Here is an 11,953-nt window from a genome sequence, read left to right on the forward strand (position 1 = left end):
TCTCCAGAATCAGTCTTTGAGGTGCGAGCTCTGCCCCAATAGTATTTTGATATTATCTGTATTATCACTTCTTACATCTGTAGCATTTACCAGAAGGCATTCCACACCATCTGGGGAGCTCATAGGATCTGGAAGGCTATTTTTTGGCTAGGACCTCAAACTAAGACTTCCAATTACATCTTTTGTTGAAACCATTTGGAAATTAGCTCTTCTCATCTTCTGCATCATTAGCATCATGTACAGCATTGGGGTTTTTTATTTAACCAATAGAGAAAAGGAAAGAAAGGAGATGGGCCCAGCTTAATTTCCTAGTTTGGGTGTGGTATCCACAAATGACTCCTTTGTTTTTTGCAATGTCTGTGATAGCTCCTAGTGAAATTGGTGGAAAGATCAGTCCCGCTGTTTTGTTTAAGTGTGTCATTTGGGTGAATACTTGTCTACAGCATGGATGTTTTGTTGCTTTTTCATTGTTCAAGGAAAAGTAAATTGTTTGTAGAGTGATAAGCATTGGTAATCATTTTGTGATTTAGCATTTTACTATAGTTTCTTGGGTGATCTTTGGGTAATGCATGAACTAGTAGTGAATATAGCAACTAAATTTTCAGCCTCAATTCAAAATCACTTATGAGAGGGAAATTTATCTAAGATGCTTAAAATAGCTCTAAAATAAAGAGCTTACAGAACTAGTTGTTGATTTTTTTTAATACATAGGTTCATTTTTCATGTTTGCTCTAAGGAGGGAGTCCAAGGTAAACATTTTTTTACACAGCATATGCAAAAGTGCCGAAGAAGTGGCATTGTGAACTAAGAATTATTACTTATCAAGCCATGAATCACTCAACTGACACTGAAAGCCAAAGACCACAGTACCAAGGTTTGGGGAACAAAAAAAGATCCCTCTGCTATTTGCCACAGACTTGCAAATCACTGGAATTAATTTTCTAAAGAATCTACGTGCTTTTAAATAGGTTCTTAGTATTGTTCTAATATGATAGTATGTCAGCCCCTCCTTCCAGCTGTGTGAGATCCAAAGATCATCAAGATCTGGTAGAGCAATAAACTGAATCTGGGTCTTACTAGCAACTTAGATAATCATTACCGTCATGAACAGTCAGTATTACTTCAGTTCTCACACACCCCAGTCAGTCTGGAGAAAGACATTTGAATGTTAGATGATTTGAATATTAGCAGTGTCCTAATGAAGGAACTGTATTGAAAAAAACATATTGGAAAACATATTGGGGTTTTTTTTTCAGCTGTGTAAGCTACTTTACTACATACATCATTTCTCCTGCAAGATTTCTTAAAAGTGCTGTGAATGACTTTGAACATTTTATTCCCAATGTTTGACTTATTTCTGTACAACATGGAAAACCAAAGCAGTTTAAACACTGCTTTTCTAAAATATTATTGTTACTTACTATTTATTATTATACAGAAGAGGGTTAAGATTCTTTTGTCTCAGGTTTGCTTTTCTTAAAATTCTGCTCTTCTATTTGATTTTTTTAAAATGATCATAAGAACTGAGTTTTCTGAGAAAACTGTGTAATACATATTGTTAGTAAATATTCAGAATTTTTCATTTAAAGGTTTTAAAAGTTTTCTAACTATTTTGTCGTTATGTAACAAATATGTTTAGGTTAACCACCCTTCTGTTTTGTTTAGATATATAAATCTACAAAGTGCAATGACATGCGGCAAACAGGTTACTGCCCACGTGGTCCATTTTGTGCATTTGCACATGTTGAAAGTAAGTAAGAGAACTGTTATTTTGTATCAGTGTTCATAAAAGCAAACTATCATTTCTAAGCATCAGAAACAGAAGTGACTTAACATCATTAATTTTAATGCATAAGTGGCATTTGATGTCACTTGTTTTTAGAAATTCATTCCATGTTTTCTAATACCGTACATTGCTATGGGAGCTTGCTGTATTTGCATTACATTTACATCAGCAGTAAAACAGGAGGTGCTTTTCTTTACAAATGCAGCTTGTCCCTGTAACTTTTTGAGCTTGATTTGGCAACTTTGTACCCAGACGCTTGACTTTTTAAAATGTTAGCTGTCCTATTGAAACCTATAGTAAACTTCTCAGGTAAAAGTTAAACATCCTTGCGAGTATTTGCAGAACTAGGGCCCTAGCTAAACTGAAAGAACACAGAGAAAATTATGTCAGCTGTCCTCTTTCCTCCATAGCCCACATACATCTTCACTGCACTCAAACTGTTATATACAGAAAAAGGGAGGAGGGACCATTTTTTTCCAAGAGAGCACTCAGTTCTTCGGTGCGCATCTATACAGGTTAATTCTGGGTATGCACCATCATATTCTTTTTAATAATAGTATCAACCTAGGTTACCCCTACATTCTTCCTGCACTCCAGAATGTGAAGTGTGCAGTTGCTGCAACAACTGTTCATTCCTTCTTTGCAGTTGTGATGCAAGGCAGAACTTGAAGCATTTCTATGTAACTGGTTTCTTACAGGTGATAAATCTTTTCTTTTTTGATTATGTAGTTTTTGCTTGATTATGTAATCAGTAAAACCTCATATTTATTCTTCAAAAAGAAAAAAAAAAAAGGTCTGCTCCTATCTTACTTTTTGCCTTCTGCTTCCAGAGCTGCAAAGTGGGATGAGAGACCCTACCAATTTTGGAAAGCTCAAAATTTCTGCAATTCAGTAGTATTTATCTTATGATTCTCTAATGAATAAGTAATGGCAGTCTCCTCTCTCTGTCTAACCCATCTAGGCAAATGTGATGTTCTGTACAATTTCTTGTGTCACTTGCTCACCTAAAAGACTTTAAGTGAAGAGTCATTCTTGCTGCCCACAGCTCTTGTTTCTGAGAATCTGTGGTATGGTCAACTTGTCTTTTAACTTCTCTGGGATGATCAATTTTACTTTTCCGTGGGTTTGTTACTCAAAGAAGAGGAAGGATAAATAACCTCCTGTATTTATTTCAAGAAGCCCATTATTCTAAGACCTAGCAATTCTTCAAAACATTATGGCAATGAAGTTAGTATTGACTGTTTCTTCACATCAGAAGTAGTTCACTGCCTTTGCTTTCGTGCTTTTAGGGCTATGTCCTAAATCAAGTCCTTCACTGTTTGCCAGTGTTGGCAAGTACTTCTTTGACTTAGGAAACTCTGAAAATACACATTTTGTTACAGAAGTAATTTATGGTGCTGGGTTTACTGTTCTGTTTATCTGATATGTTTTTTCTTTCCTGAAACAGCTGAAAAGAGTATGATTTAAACAAATTCACTGAGATGCTACAAAACTCCTGTGGGAGAAGACTACATTTTCTCTCTTTTCTTCCTTAGAGCATACTGAATGCTGCCTCCCTTCTTGCCTCTCTAGCATGGAGAGCGTACAGGATAAACTCAGCAGAGCTCTTGGAGATTGGAGTTCTTTTGAGACCCCATCATGATCTACTTCTGTGTGTCTTGATCATTAGTGTCTTTAACAGTCCAGTTGATGGTTGATTACTATGAGAGGAATCATTCTAGCAGGAAGCTCTCATTGACAATAAACAAGGTTTCCATCTCTAAGGAAAAGTTAAGCGTTGCCCAGGCTAAAGATAAAGAGGGCTGAAGGAAAGTCTAAACTTAACAATTTGCAGATGTTATTCTCCATAAGGGATATCTTTCTAATCTGTTACTAATCCTTCTACCCCAGCCCCGTTCTTTCTTCTAGTTTGTAGGATGAATTCTTGTACTCTTTAAAAATCTCCAGAACTCTGAGAGAATTCCTGAGACTTTGAACATGTTAGTAGTGCTAATTGAGAAGCAGCAGCTTAATTTTCTCCACATAGTTGCATTAGACAGAAATTTATGTCCATCAGAAGAGACTTATATGGCTCAACCAGCATGCTCTGGAACTCTTTGGCTTGCATCATCTGGAATGAAGACTGTGTAAGCAGGAAATCTCAACAAATGAACTTGAAATCTTGCAACAGTACCCACCCCCTGTCTCTGGTAGTCTGAACAGTCCATCAGAAGTTAGATGTTTGGTTACTATCAGCAAGAGTGCCTTTCTGCTGTTGGCAACAGCTTTAAGCTTAGTTCAGCAGCTTTGACATTCTGCCTCCTATGTCCATAGAATAAAATGGTTTCTGTCCCTTCCATATTAGGGAAGGGGGAGAGAATGGTTTCAGAGCTGTAGATCTTATCATTAGTATGAAAAGCATGAAATTCTTTGTTCATGGATCTCTTTGAATCACAAATTATGGGTGTTCTTCACCTAACTTCAGTGAAGCCCTAGCTATGTGGAACGGGTAGAGGAAGTTTTCCCACCATTCATACATGTATTTCAGCAATTTTTATTATTCTGTGTGAAATAATTTGTGGAAGCATACATTCTCTATAATAGCATTCCTGGTCTTCCCTCAATGACTTGCTCAGAACCAGCTGACCATTTTTTTCCCTTTTCTCCCTCCTTTGTGAAGATCATGGGGAGTATTACTCTTCCTCCAAGACTGCTTGAGGCCCTGGCCCCCGGTAGTACTGTCTTACAAATGTCACTCATTGTTGTTTTCCCCCCACTGGCTAAAGCCCTAGGTCCAGTGTAGTCCCAAAGACACTTTCTGATGACAGGAGGGAGGGCACCTGATCCTGAAAAATAGAGAAGTAGTGGGATCTGACATATCTCCCTGACACCCTTTGCAAAACAGAGAGTAGCTAGGGTATGTTGGGACACTTCAGTAACGGACTCTCTTAAAATAATGAACACCTCTCTGTGGCAGTCATTTGTCCACTCACTGCCTGACTACAACTGGCACCTTAACAAAAAATAGATTTTTTTTTTGAAACAGAAACATGGGCAGACTGAAATTCTGCTGGCAAGAATTTGGAAACACTTCAAAGAACACATCTCCTGTATAACAGCTTCTGTTACTGAAGGCATTTGCCTTCGGATTGTTCGTCCAAGACTGTTCTCTTCTATTGGTGCCAAGATTGCAATAATGAAAAAACTTGCTTCTGACTTCATGAAAGATGGGATTCCCCAGGCCAGACCTAGCCTGACCATGGTAACTCTTATATTCATAATACCCAAGCCTTGTTAGTGCAAATTCTAAGGAGGCTAGATAGCTGAAAAAGTTGTATCTTATAGAGTACAACCCTATTTCTACATAGCATCCTAGACTACTGATACATAATCCCTGAAGCACCACTGCACTGGCATTAGATAGTTGAAGTTCTTTTTGAGGGCTCTATCCTAACCTCCAGGAGCTTCAGTGATCGCCATGAGATAGGCCACCACATGAGACCGTTGCTTTTCTGTCAGTTGCAACCTCCTACAACAGCTATAGGTCTTTGAGAAAATATGGTTAGACTTGGGGAGCCTTACAGTGTAGAATTTGTAACTTTTGTGCAGCTGGCCACAAACTGTGATGTTCACTCTTGGAAGAAATTAGAATGATGTGGAAGCACACATTCTGAATTTAATGTGTCTGTTTGACTTACTATCAATAAGCAGAATAGCAAAAACTAATCATGCTATTCTCCCTAAATACCTTGGAAAGAGAAAGCAGAGATTATTTCTCTTTGAAATGTTTGGAAAGCAGTCTTTCCAAACCCTTTTAGGGTTAACACTCATTTATAGAATATTGGAGGAGTATGTGGTTGTGTCGGGGGAAAAAAGCTAATGAAGATTTGAGAGCATGAATCAGGTATTGCTCTTCCTAGGACAGTGTGAGGGTTGACTGGACATAAGATGGCTGACTGGACTTGCTCTGGGCAAGCAGCTATACAATGAGATGATAGGTAGTGAAAGTGAGAGTCAATTACAAAAAGTCAGTGCATCTGTTTCTGTCTTCCCAGCTGTTCTTTGCACTCTCATTCTGTAGAAGGAACAGCAGATTCTGTTCTAGTGACACCATCTTTGCAATCCTTATGGGTTTTTTTTCCTTTTCTTTTTGTTTGGGTGTGGCTGGACTGGACTTGTGTGCATAGTGGTACTACTGGGAGCTTCTTCCTTTCTCTCGTGAGCCACGTCCCTATTTTTGTAATTTATACAATAGTGGAAATATTTGGTAAAGCATTGGACCGTATAGTAAGAAGGCCGCGGAGTTGTGATAAATCAAATGCTAGATGGAAAAAACCCACATCATTAGAAACAATCCTCAGCTATGCTATCTCCACTGAAGAGAGGTGTCTACGCATCTCATGCTCATTCTGTCTCCTACTATGGCTTGTACTTTCATACACTCTATCAGAGCTACTTACTGTTTCTAGTAGAGAGAAATGTTTAAATTTGATTTTTAACTGTAGTTTATCATTGCTCCTTCAGAAATGCAGTAGTGGCTAGAGATGAAAAAAATCTTGCCGTACGTGTAGAATTTATTAAGAGATTTTGTTTTCAGTCCTGACTTCCTTACTTTGATGTCTTGTGTGCGTGGATTATGAGGTGAGGAATGTTATTAACTGTAATTGCTTACTAAAGTAAACATTTTTTGTTAATTCATCATTTGCTTGTAAAACTAGAAGTCTAAATCTCCTTAATATATTGCACATTTAAAGAATCAAATATCTAAGATGTTTAACAGTTTAACAAAGTAGCCTTTGGGGAATTGCAAAGTAATTGTTCAGTCACCTTGAGTTGAATTTTCTGGTGTGAAAATTAACAAGTCATTGGTCACAATTTACATATAAGTTAATAATAAACTTTCTCAAAGTTTATTGTTCCTTTTTAAGTTAAATAGTACAAGTCCCGTATTCTCTTCAAATTGTTTTATGATCCAAGTCAGTTGGTTCTAGACTGGAAAAAGAAAACAAAGAACCCTATAATTATAATGCCATTGTTACCTTTCCAGTCAGGAGTTCTAAAAATGTTGTCTTTAAACCCTTGTGTGACAGAGATTCTGGAAAATAAAGCAAAATCTAGAATACTTTAAATATATGAATTTTGATCTACCTCCCACCAATTTTTGATGGATCAAGTAAATAAGAGTATCAGATTTGTTAGTAGCCACAAATACATAACAGTGAATTATATTATTCTTACCTTGCCTTTATGCTTATATTTAAAGAAAAAGAGAGAGATTTCTTGTGTGTGATTGATGTTTCCATGTGACAGGTGCTGTGTTTGGTACTAGGTATGTAATTGTTAAATTCACACAGCTAAGTATCAAATCTGTGTGTAATTTGTTGGGGATTCCTTCAACAGAGGACACCATGAATGTAGTCATACTGCAAACTGGTTGTCAATCAAAGCCAGGCGCTCACCTGTTTTCAACAGACAGCATAGGAATTGCAAATGAATGGAGCAGCAGTCTTAACTCCACAAACAGCATTACAAATAGCAGTGGGCAGTCTGGAAATGTAAGTGTAAATAATTCTGGAAAAGTTACTAATAATAATCACTGTGCCAATATACAATGTTTATTTTACTTCTTAAACGTCTGTTTTTTATTTCTTTATACTTCAGCAAAAGAAAAAAACCACAGCTATAGTAAATGTCAGGCAGTAATATTTAACTGGTACTGTAAGCCTAAACGGAATGTCTGCCCTTGGCACCAGATTTAACTATGTATTATTTGTGTTTTCTGTTCTTGTTTTTTGTCTTTAGATGCAATATTTTGAATGCTACAGTGAGGAACATCATTGTTAATCAAATACACAACTACAGGACAGCTTAATTTACATATGTCTCTTTTTTCTATAGGAAAGGTTTCATTCATGGAAGACCTTGCCTGATCCCAGCCCTCTTCTCTGCCCTAATTTGTTAACATTAGGAATGAATTTATGTCCTTCCTGAACATGCTTTATACTTAAAGCTTCTTACAGTGGTGCAGTACATGCAGTGTGTTTGGTAGTAGAGAGGTGTTTGATTACAAAGGTGATAAATGTAGCTTATATTAGCAAATTTTATCAGTTAAGGATGGGGGAGAGGAAGGAGGAAAATATATTGCGGAACTTTTATTATCTTCCTTTTAATATCAGTTGGAATAGATCCTTTTGTTAGGTTTTATGTTTGTTGCAAAACAATATCTAAAGATAGTGACATCTCTCTTGTTCTCTCCTGACTTGCATTTTTCTTACCTCATTTGCAGTGCAGAGTCATAAGTACATACACATTTATTCCCAGAATTTTCACTTCTATCTTTCCAGCACTGTTGATCTGTACTGTTTGGTTAGAAACTAGATAAAAGGACATATTTTAAATTATGTTTAAAAGGAATTGCCAATAAATAGTGCAATTGTTAAAACTCCTGGGGTTTCTTTCATATAGCTTCATATTGCTGTCCTGTAGATTGAGAATAAAGATACCAGTATGCCTACATTTTATCTTAGGTTCCTAGTGCAGAAGTCTGCTTCTGTATATGAAAGGTTCTGTGAGAGCGTCTGCCTTTTTATTTAGGAAGCTAATCTTGTTGTTGCTAAGGTTCTGAAGCTTTCAGGAGAGACCATAAAAGCATCTTTTCTCCCAGAAGCTTCTTAGCTTTTCATGAATGATTTAGGTACAGCTGAAAACACTAAGTATTCTAATATGCCTTCCAGCTATGGGGAATCTTCTTCCATATGCATGCATTTTTCTGTTAGTCATTAGGAGTCTAATGAACATTGTGTACGTTTTCCATTCCATGTTCAGTGAGTCTCTGTCTGTACTACTGTTCAAGTGTGAAAATGGAAAAGTTGACCCTCCTCCCTTCCCTGTACTTTCTGCTTGAAGTTTTATTGCAAGTGGCCACCTTTTTTCTGTTGTCTGGCAAAATGTTCTGTCTTTCTTTCACTTGACTACTTACCTGCAGCATTGTTTGATACACTTCCGTTATTTGTTTTTCTGAATATTCAATTCCTGATTTTTCATTAGCAGGTTGGTCTTCTGTTTTTCCATGTTTAATTCTTGAGTTTTGTTGCTTGCTTGCTTTCACCTTCTCCATCTGCTGTAAACTGCTTAATTTTAGTATTTAAGTAGTCAGTCTGTTTTCCTCCCTCTCCCCATTTTCCGTATCCCAGCAATTTATTTACATTCGTGGTTTGCATTTTTCTCTCTGTTGCAATAAGCTGTCTGTCTTTCTGTCCCTTCCTTCATCTTCATTCTCATCACTGTCAAACACTGGCCCTGAGTAAACATAATTTTAGTGGTTTTTATCATGATGAAATTAGACTTTCTATGCCTCTCTTCCTTTGTGTCTTCAAAACAAAATCTCTCTATTAATCTTCCAAAACTTCTTTCACATATCCTGTTATAGTACGCTGGGAGAGTATCGTACTGTTTTATTTTCTTCTAGAGGAAAAGGATGATGGAGTACTTCAGAGACTTAAACTCAGTTCTCTGCTCGATCATAAAATTCCTCTTTGACTGTGAGCAAATCGCTTAGGTCCCCATTTCTAGAATATGGTAATACTATTGCCCTATCTATAAATGTTATTGGAAGAATGAGTCCATTAAGATTCTGTATGATCCCGGTTGATAGTGAGGGAGGCTGTATAACTGTTTTAAATATATACCTTCTTATCTCACCTATACTGTATTCTTATGTCTTCATCTAAGTTGCCTTGTCACTTGGACTGTCATCAGTCATTCCTCTGCTGTATCTTTCCTTAACATTTCAGTCAGGAAATAATCTATTCTTCAGCCTTTTTTGGTAAGTGTGAGTTCAGTTTCCGTGGAGAGCTTCTACATCTATGTTTCTTTACGTCCATGTTCTGCCTTCTGGTTTGAAACATCTAACATTACGCTTTTGTCAGTCCCTTCACCTGATCTTTGATAGTACTGTTTTTCTCCAATCTGTCTTTGCAGTTCTCTTTGCTTTTTACTCCACCAGTTGTATCATCTAAATGCACTTAACCTCCACAATGCAGTTTACCCAACGTGGTACAGTATTTCCCTTGATTGTAATTTTTCATTTCTATTAGGACTACTTGTTTCTTCACACTTGCCATCACCTCTTATCTTTCTTTTTGTTGTGTTGCTCTAGCAAGTCCTAGATTGGCTTTCTTGGCATACCCATTTTTTCTCATATTGCATCAGAGCTGTGAAGTGCCTTAAGTAAGATTTGGAGTCTTTGTACGCATTGTAGCAACAAATGCACTCATCCTTTTCCCAGTCCTACGCGTCTTCTTTAGGAGCTGCATTTACACCAGCAACTTTTACTTTCAGCTCTTACTGCTTGTTCTTAACCATTACTACTCTTTTGTGCTCTGTTCAGTGTCATCTAATTGCCAGAGGAACACTCCTTTTTACTCATTCTCCTACTGCTCCTCTTTTTATGACATAAATTTCTTTTCTTTCACTCCTTTATTTAACTTTAAGAGGCTCTTCCTTATCGTTTCTTCTGTTGCGCTGGTAAAATTCATGTGTCTGAACTCCTCGGTTATGGGAAATGATAGTAGACTAGGTTTCTTGAATATTTCTGTGCATATAAGTCTTGAAATAGCTTGATCCATGTTTCAGATACATTGCTTGCACCGTTTAAACTTTGGTGCCCTGCTTGGTTAATGAAGTTGGTTACCACTTCTTCATGTTTACTTATGTTTTCCATTACTCCTTGCATGTCCTTCCATGAATCTTCAGCTATGTAATGTTTCATCATCCACTATGCTATGCACCCCTTTTCCTCAGTCACTTTTGCTATCTACCCCTTTCCTCAGTCACCTTTGCCAAAATAATCTCTCCGGCATGCAGTCCTCTGCATTCCATACATTTGCATCATTCTCAGCCATAAGCTTCTGTCTCACCTGAATTTCATCCCTTCATTTGAACTGTTCTCATTTATGTCCTGCAAATTTACTGCAATTTAACATACCCAAATGGTCTTCTCCTACGTCTGTTTTTCTCGTAGTGCCATGAGAGTTGGATTAACTAGGCTGTCTCGGTGCGTGCAACCATAGTCATAGTTGCTGCTTTATATGCTTTCTCTAGCTGGTTGATTAGCTTTCCGGTGTTATTATATCAATACGAGATGCATATTCTTTTGAGCAGCTTTTCAACCAAAAAATGTCAAGAATCTTATCACCTCTCCTTAAAACATGCTCAGCTCACGTGTTAGGATTATACTGCTGATCTTCTCCGTACATCAGGTCTCTTCGTTACTGGTACCTAACTGCAGTGTACCTAAGTTAGGTGATGATACAGAGCAAAAGCCTAGCTGTATGATGAAATTTGTCTGTAAAAAGGAAGACACGGGGAACTACAGGCCAGTCAGTCTCACCTCTGTGCCCGACAAGATCGTGGAGCAGATCCTCCTGGAAACTACGCTAAGGCACGTGGAAAATAAGGAGGTGATTGCCAACATGGCTTCACTAAGGGCAAATTGTGCCTGACAAATTTGGTGGCCTTCTACGACAGGGTTACAGCATTGGTGGATAAGGGAGGAGCAACTGATATCATCTACCTGGACTTGTGCAAAGCATTTGACACTGTCCTGCACGACATCCTTGTCTCTAAATTGGAGAGACATGGATTTGACAGATGGACCACTCAGTGGATAAGGAATTGGCTGGATGGTCGCACTCAAAGAGTTGAGGTCAACGGCTCAATGTCCAAGTGGAGACCAGTGACGAGTGGCATTCCTCAGGGTCAGTATTGGGACCGGTGCTGTTTAACATCTTTGTTGGCAACATGGACAGTGGGATTGAGTGCACCCTCAGCAAGTTTGCCGATAACACCAAGCTGTGTGGTGCGGTCAACACACTGGAGGGAAGGGGTGCCATCCAGAGGGTCCTTGACAGGCTTGAGAGCTGGGCCCGTGCGAACCTCATGAAGTTCAACAAGGCCAAGTGCAAGGTCCTGCACATGGGTTGGGGCAATCCCAAGCACAAATACAGGCTGGGCGAAGAATGGATTGAGAGCAGCCCTGAGGAGAAGGACTTTGGGGTGTTGGTTGATGAGGAGCTCAACGTGACCTGGCAATGTGCGCTTGCAGCCCAGAAAGCCAACTGTATCCTGGGCTGCATCCAAAGAAGCATGGCCAGCAGGTCGAGGGAGGTGATTCTCCCCCTCTACTCC

At 38.3% G+C, this 11,953-nt stretch overlaps 1 protein-coding gene across 1 annotated transcript in view; it reads left to right on the forward strand.

The window, feature by feature from the left end:
- Nucleotides 1-11,953, forward strand: part of UNKL (unkempt family zinc finger-like) — a 61,605-nt gene that overhangs the window by 16,553 nt on the left and 33,099 nt on the right. Inside the window, exons 7-8 of the mRNA XM_009320516.1 lie at nucleotides 1,666-1,750; nucleotides 7,166-7,320. Coding sequence (XP_009318791.1) covers nucleotides 1,666-1,750; nucleotides 7,166-7,320 — 240 coding nt within the window. The remainder of the gene's footprint in view (nucleotides 1-1,665; nucleotides 1,751-7,165; nucleotides 7,321-11,953) is intronic.

Source organism: Pygoscelis adeliae, unplaced genomic scaffold (assembly GCF_000699105.1).
Source record: "Pygoscelis adeliae isolate BGI_AS28 unplaced genomic scaffold, ASM69910v1 Scaffold173, whole genome shotgun sequence".
Classification (NCBI taxonomy): domain Eukaryota; kingdom Metazoa; phylum Chordata; class Aves; order Sphenisciformes; family Spheniscidae; genus Pygoscelis; species Pygoscelis adeliae.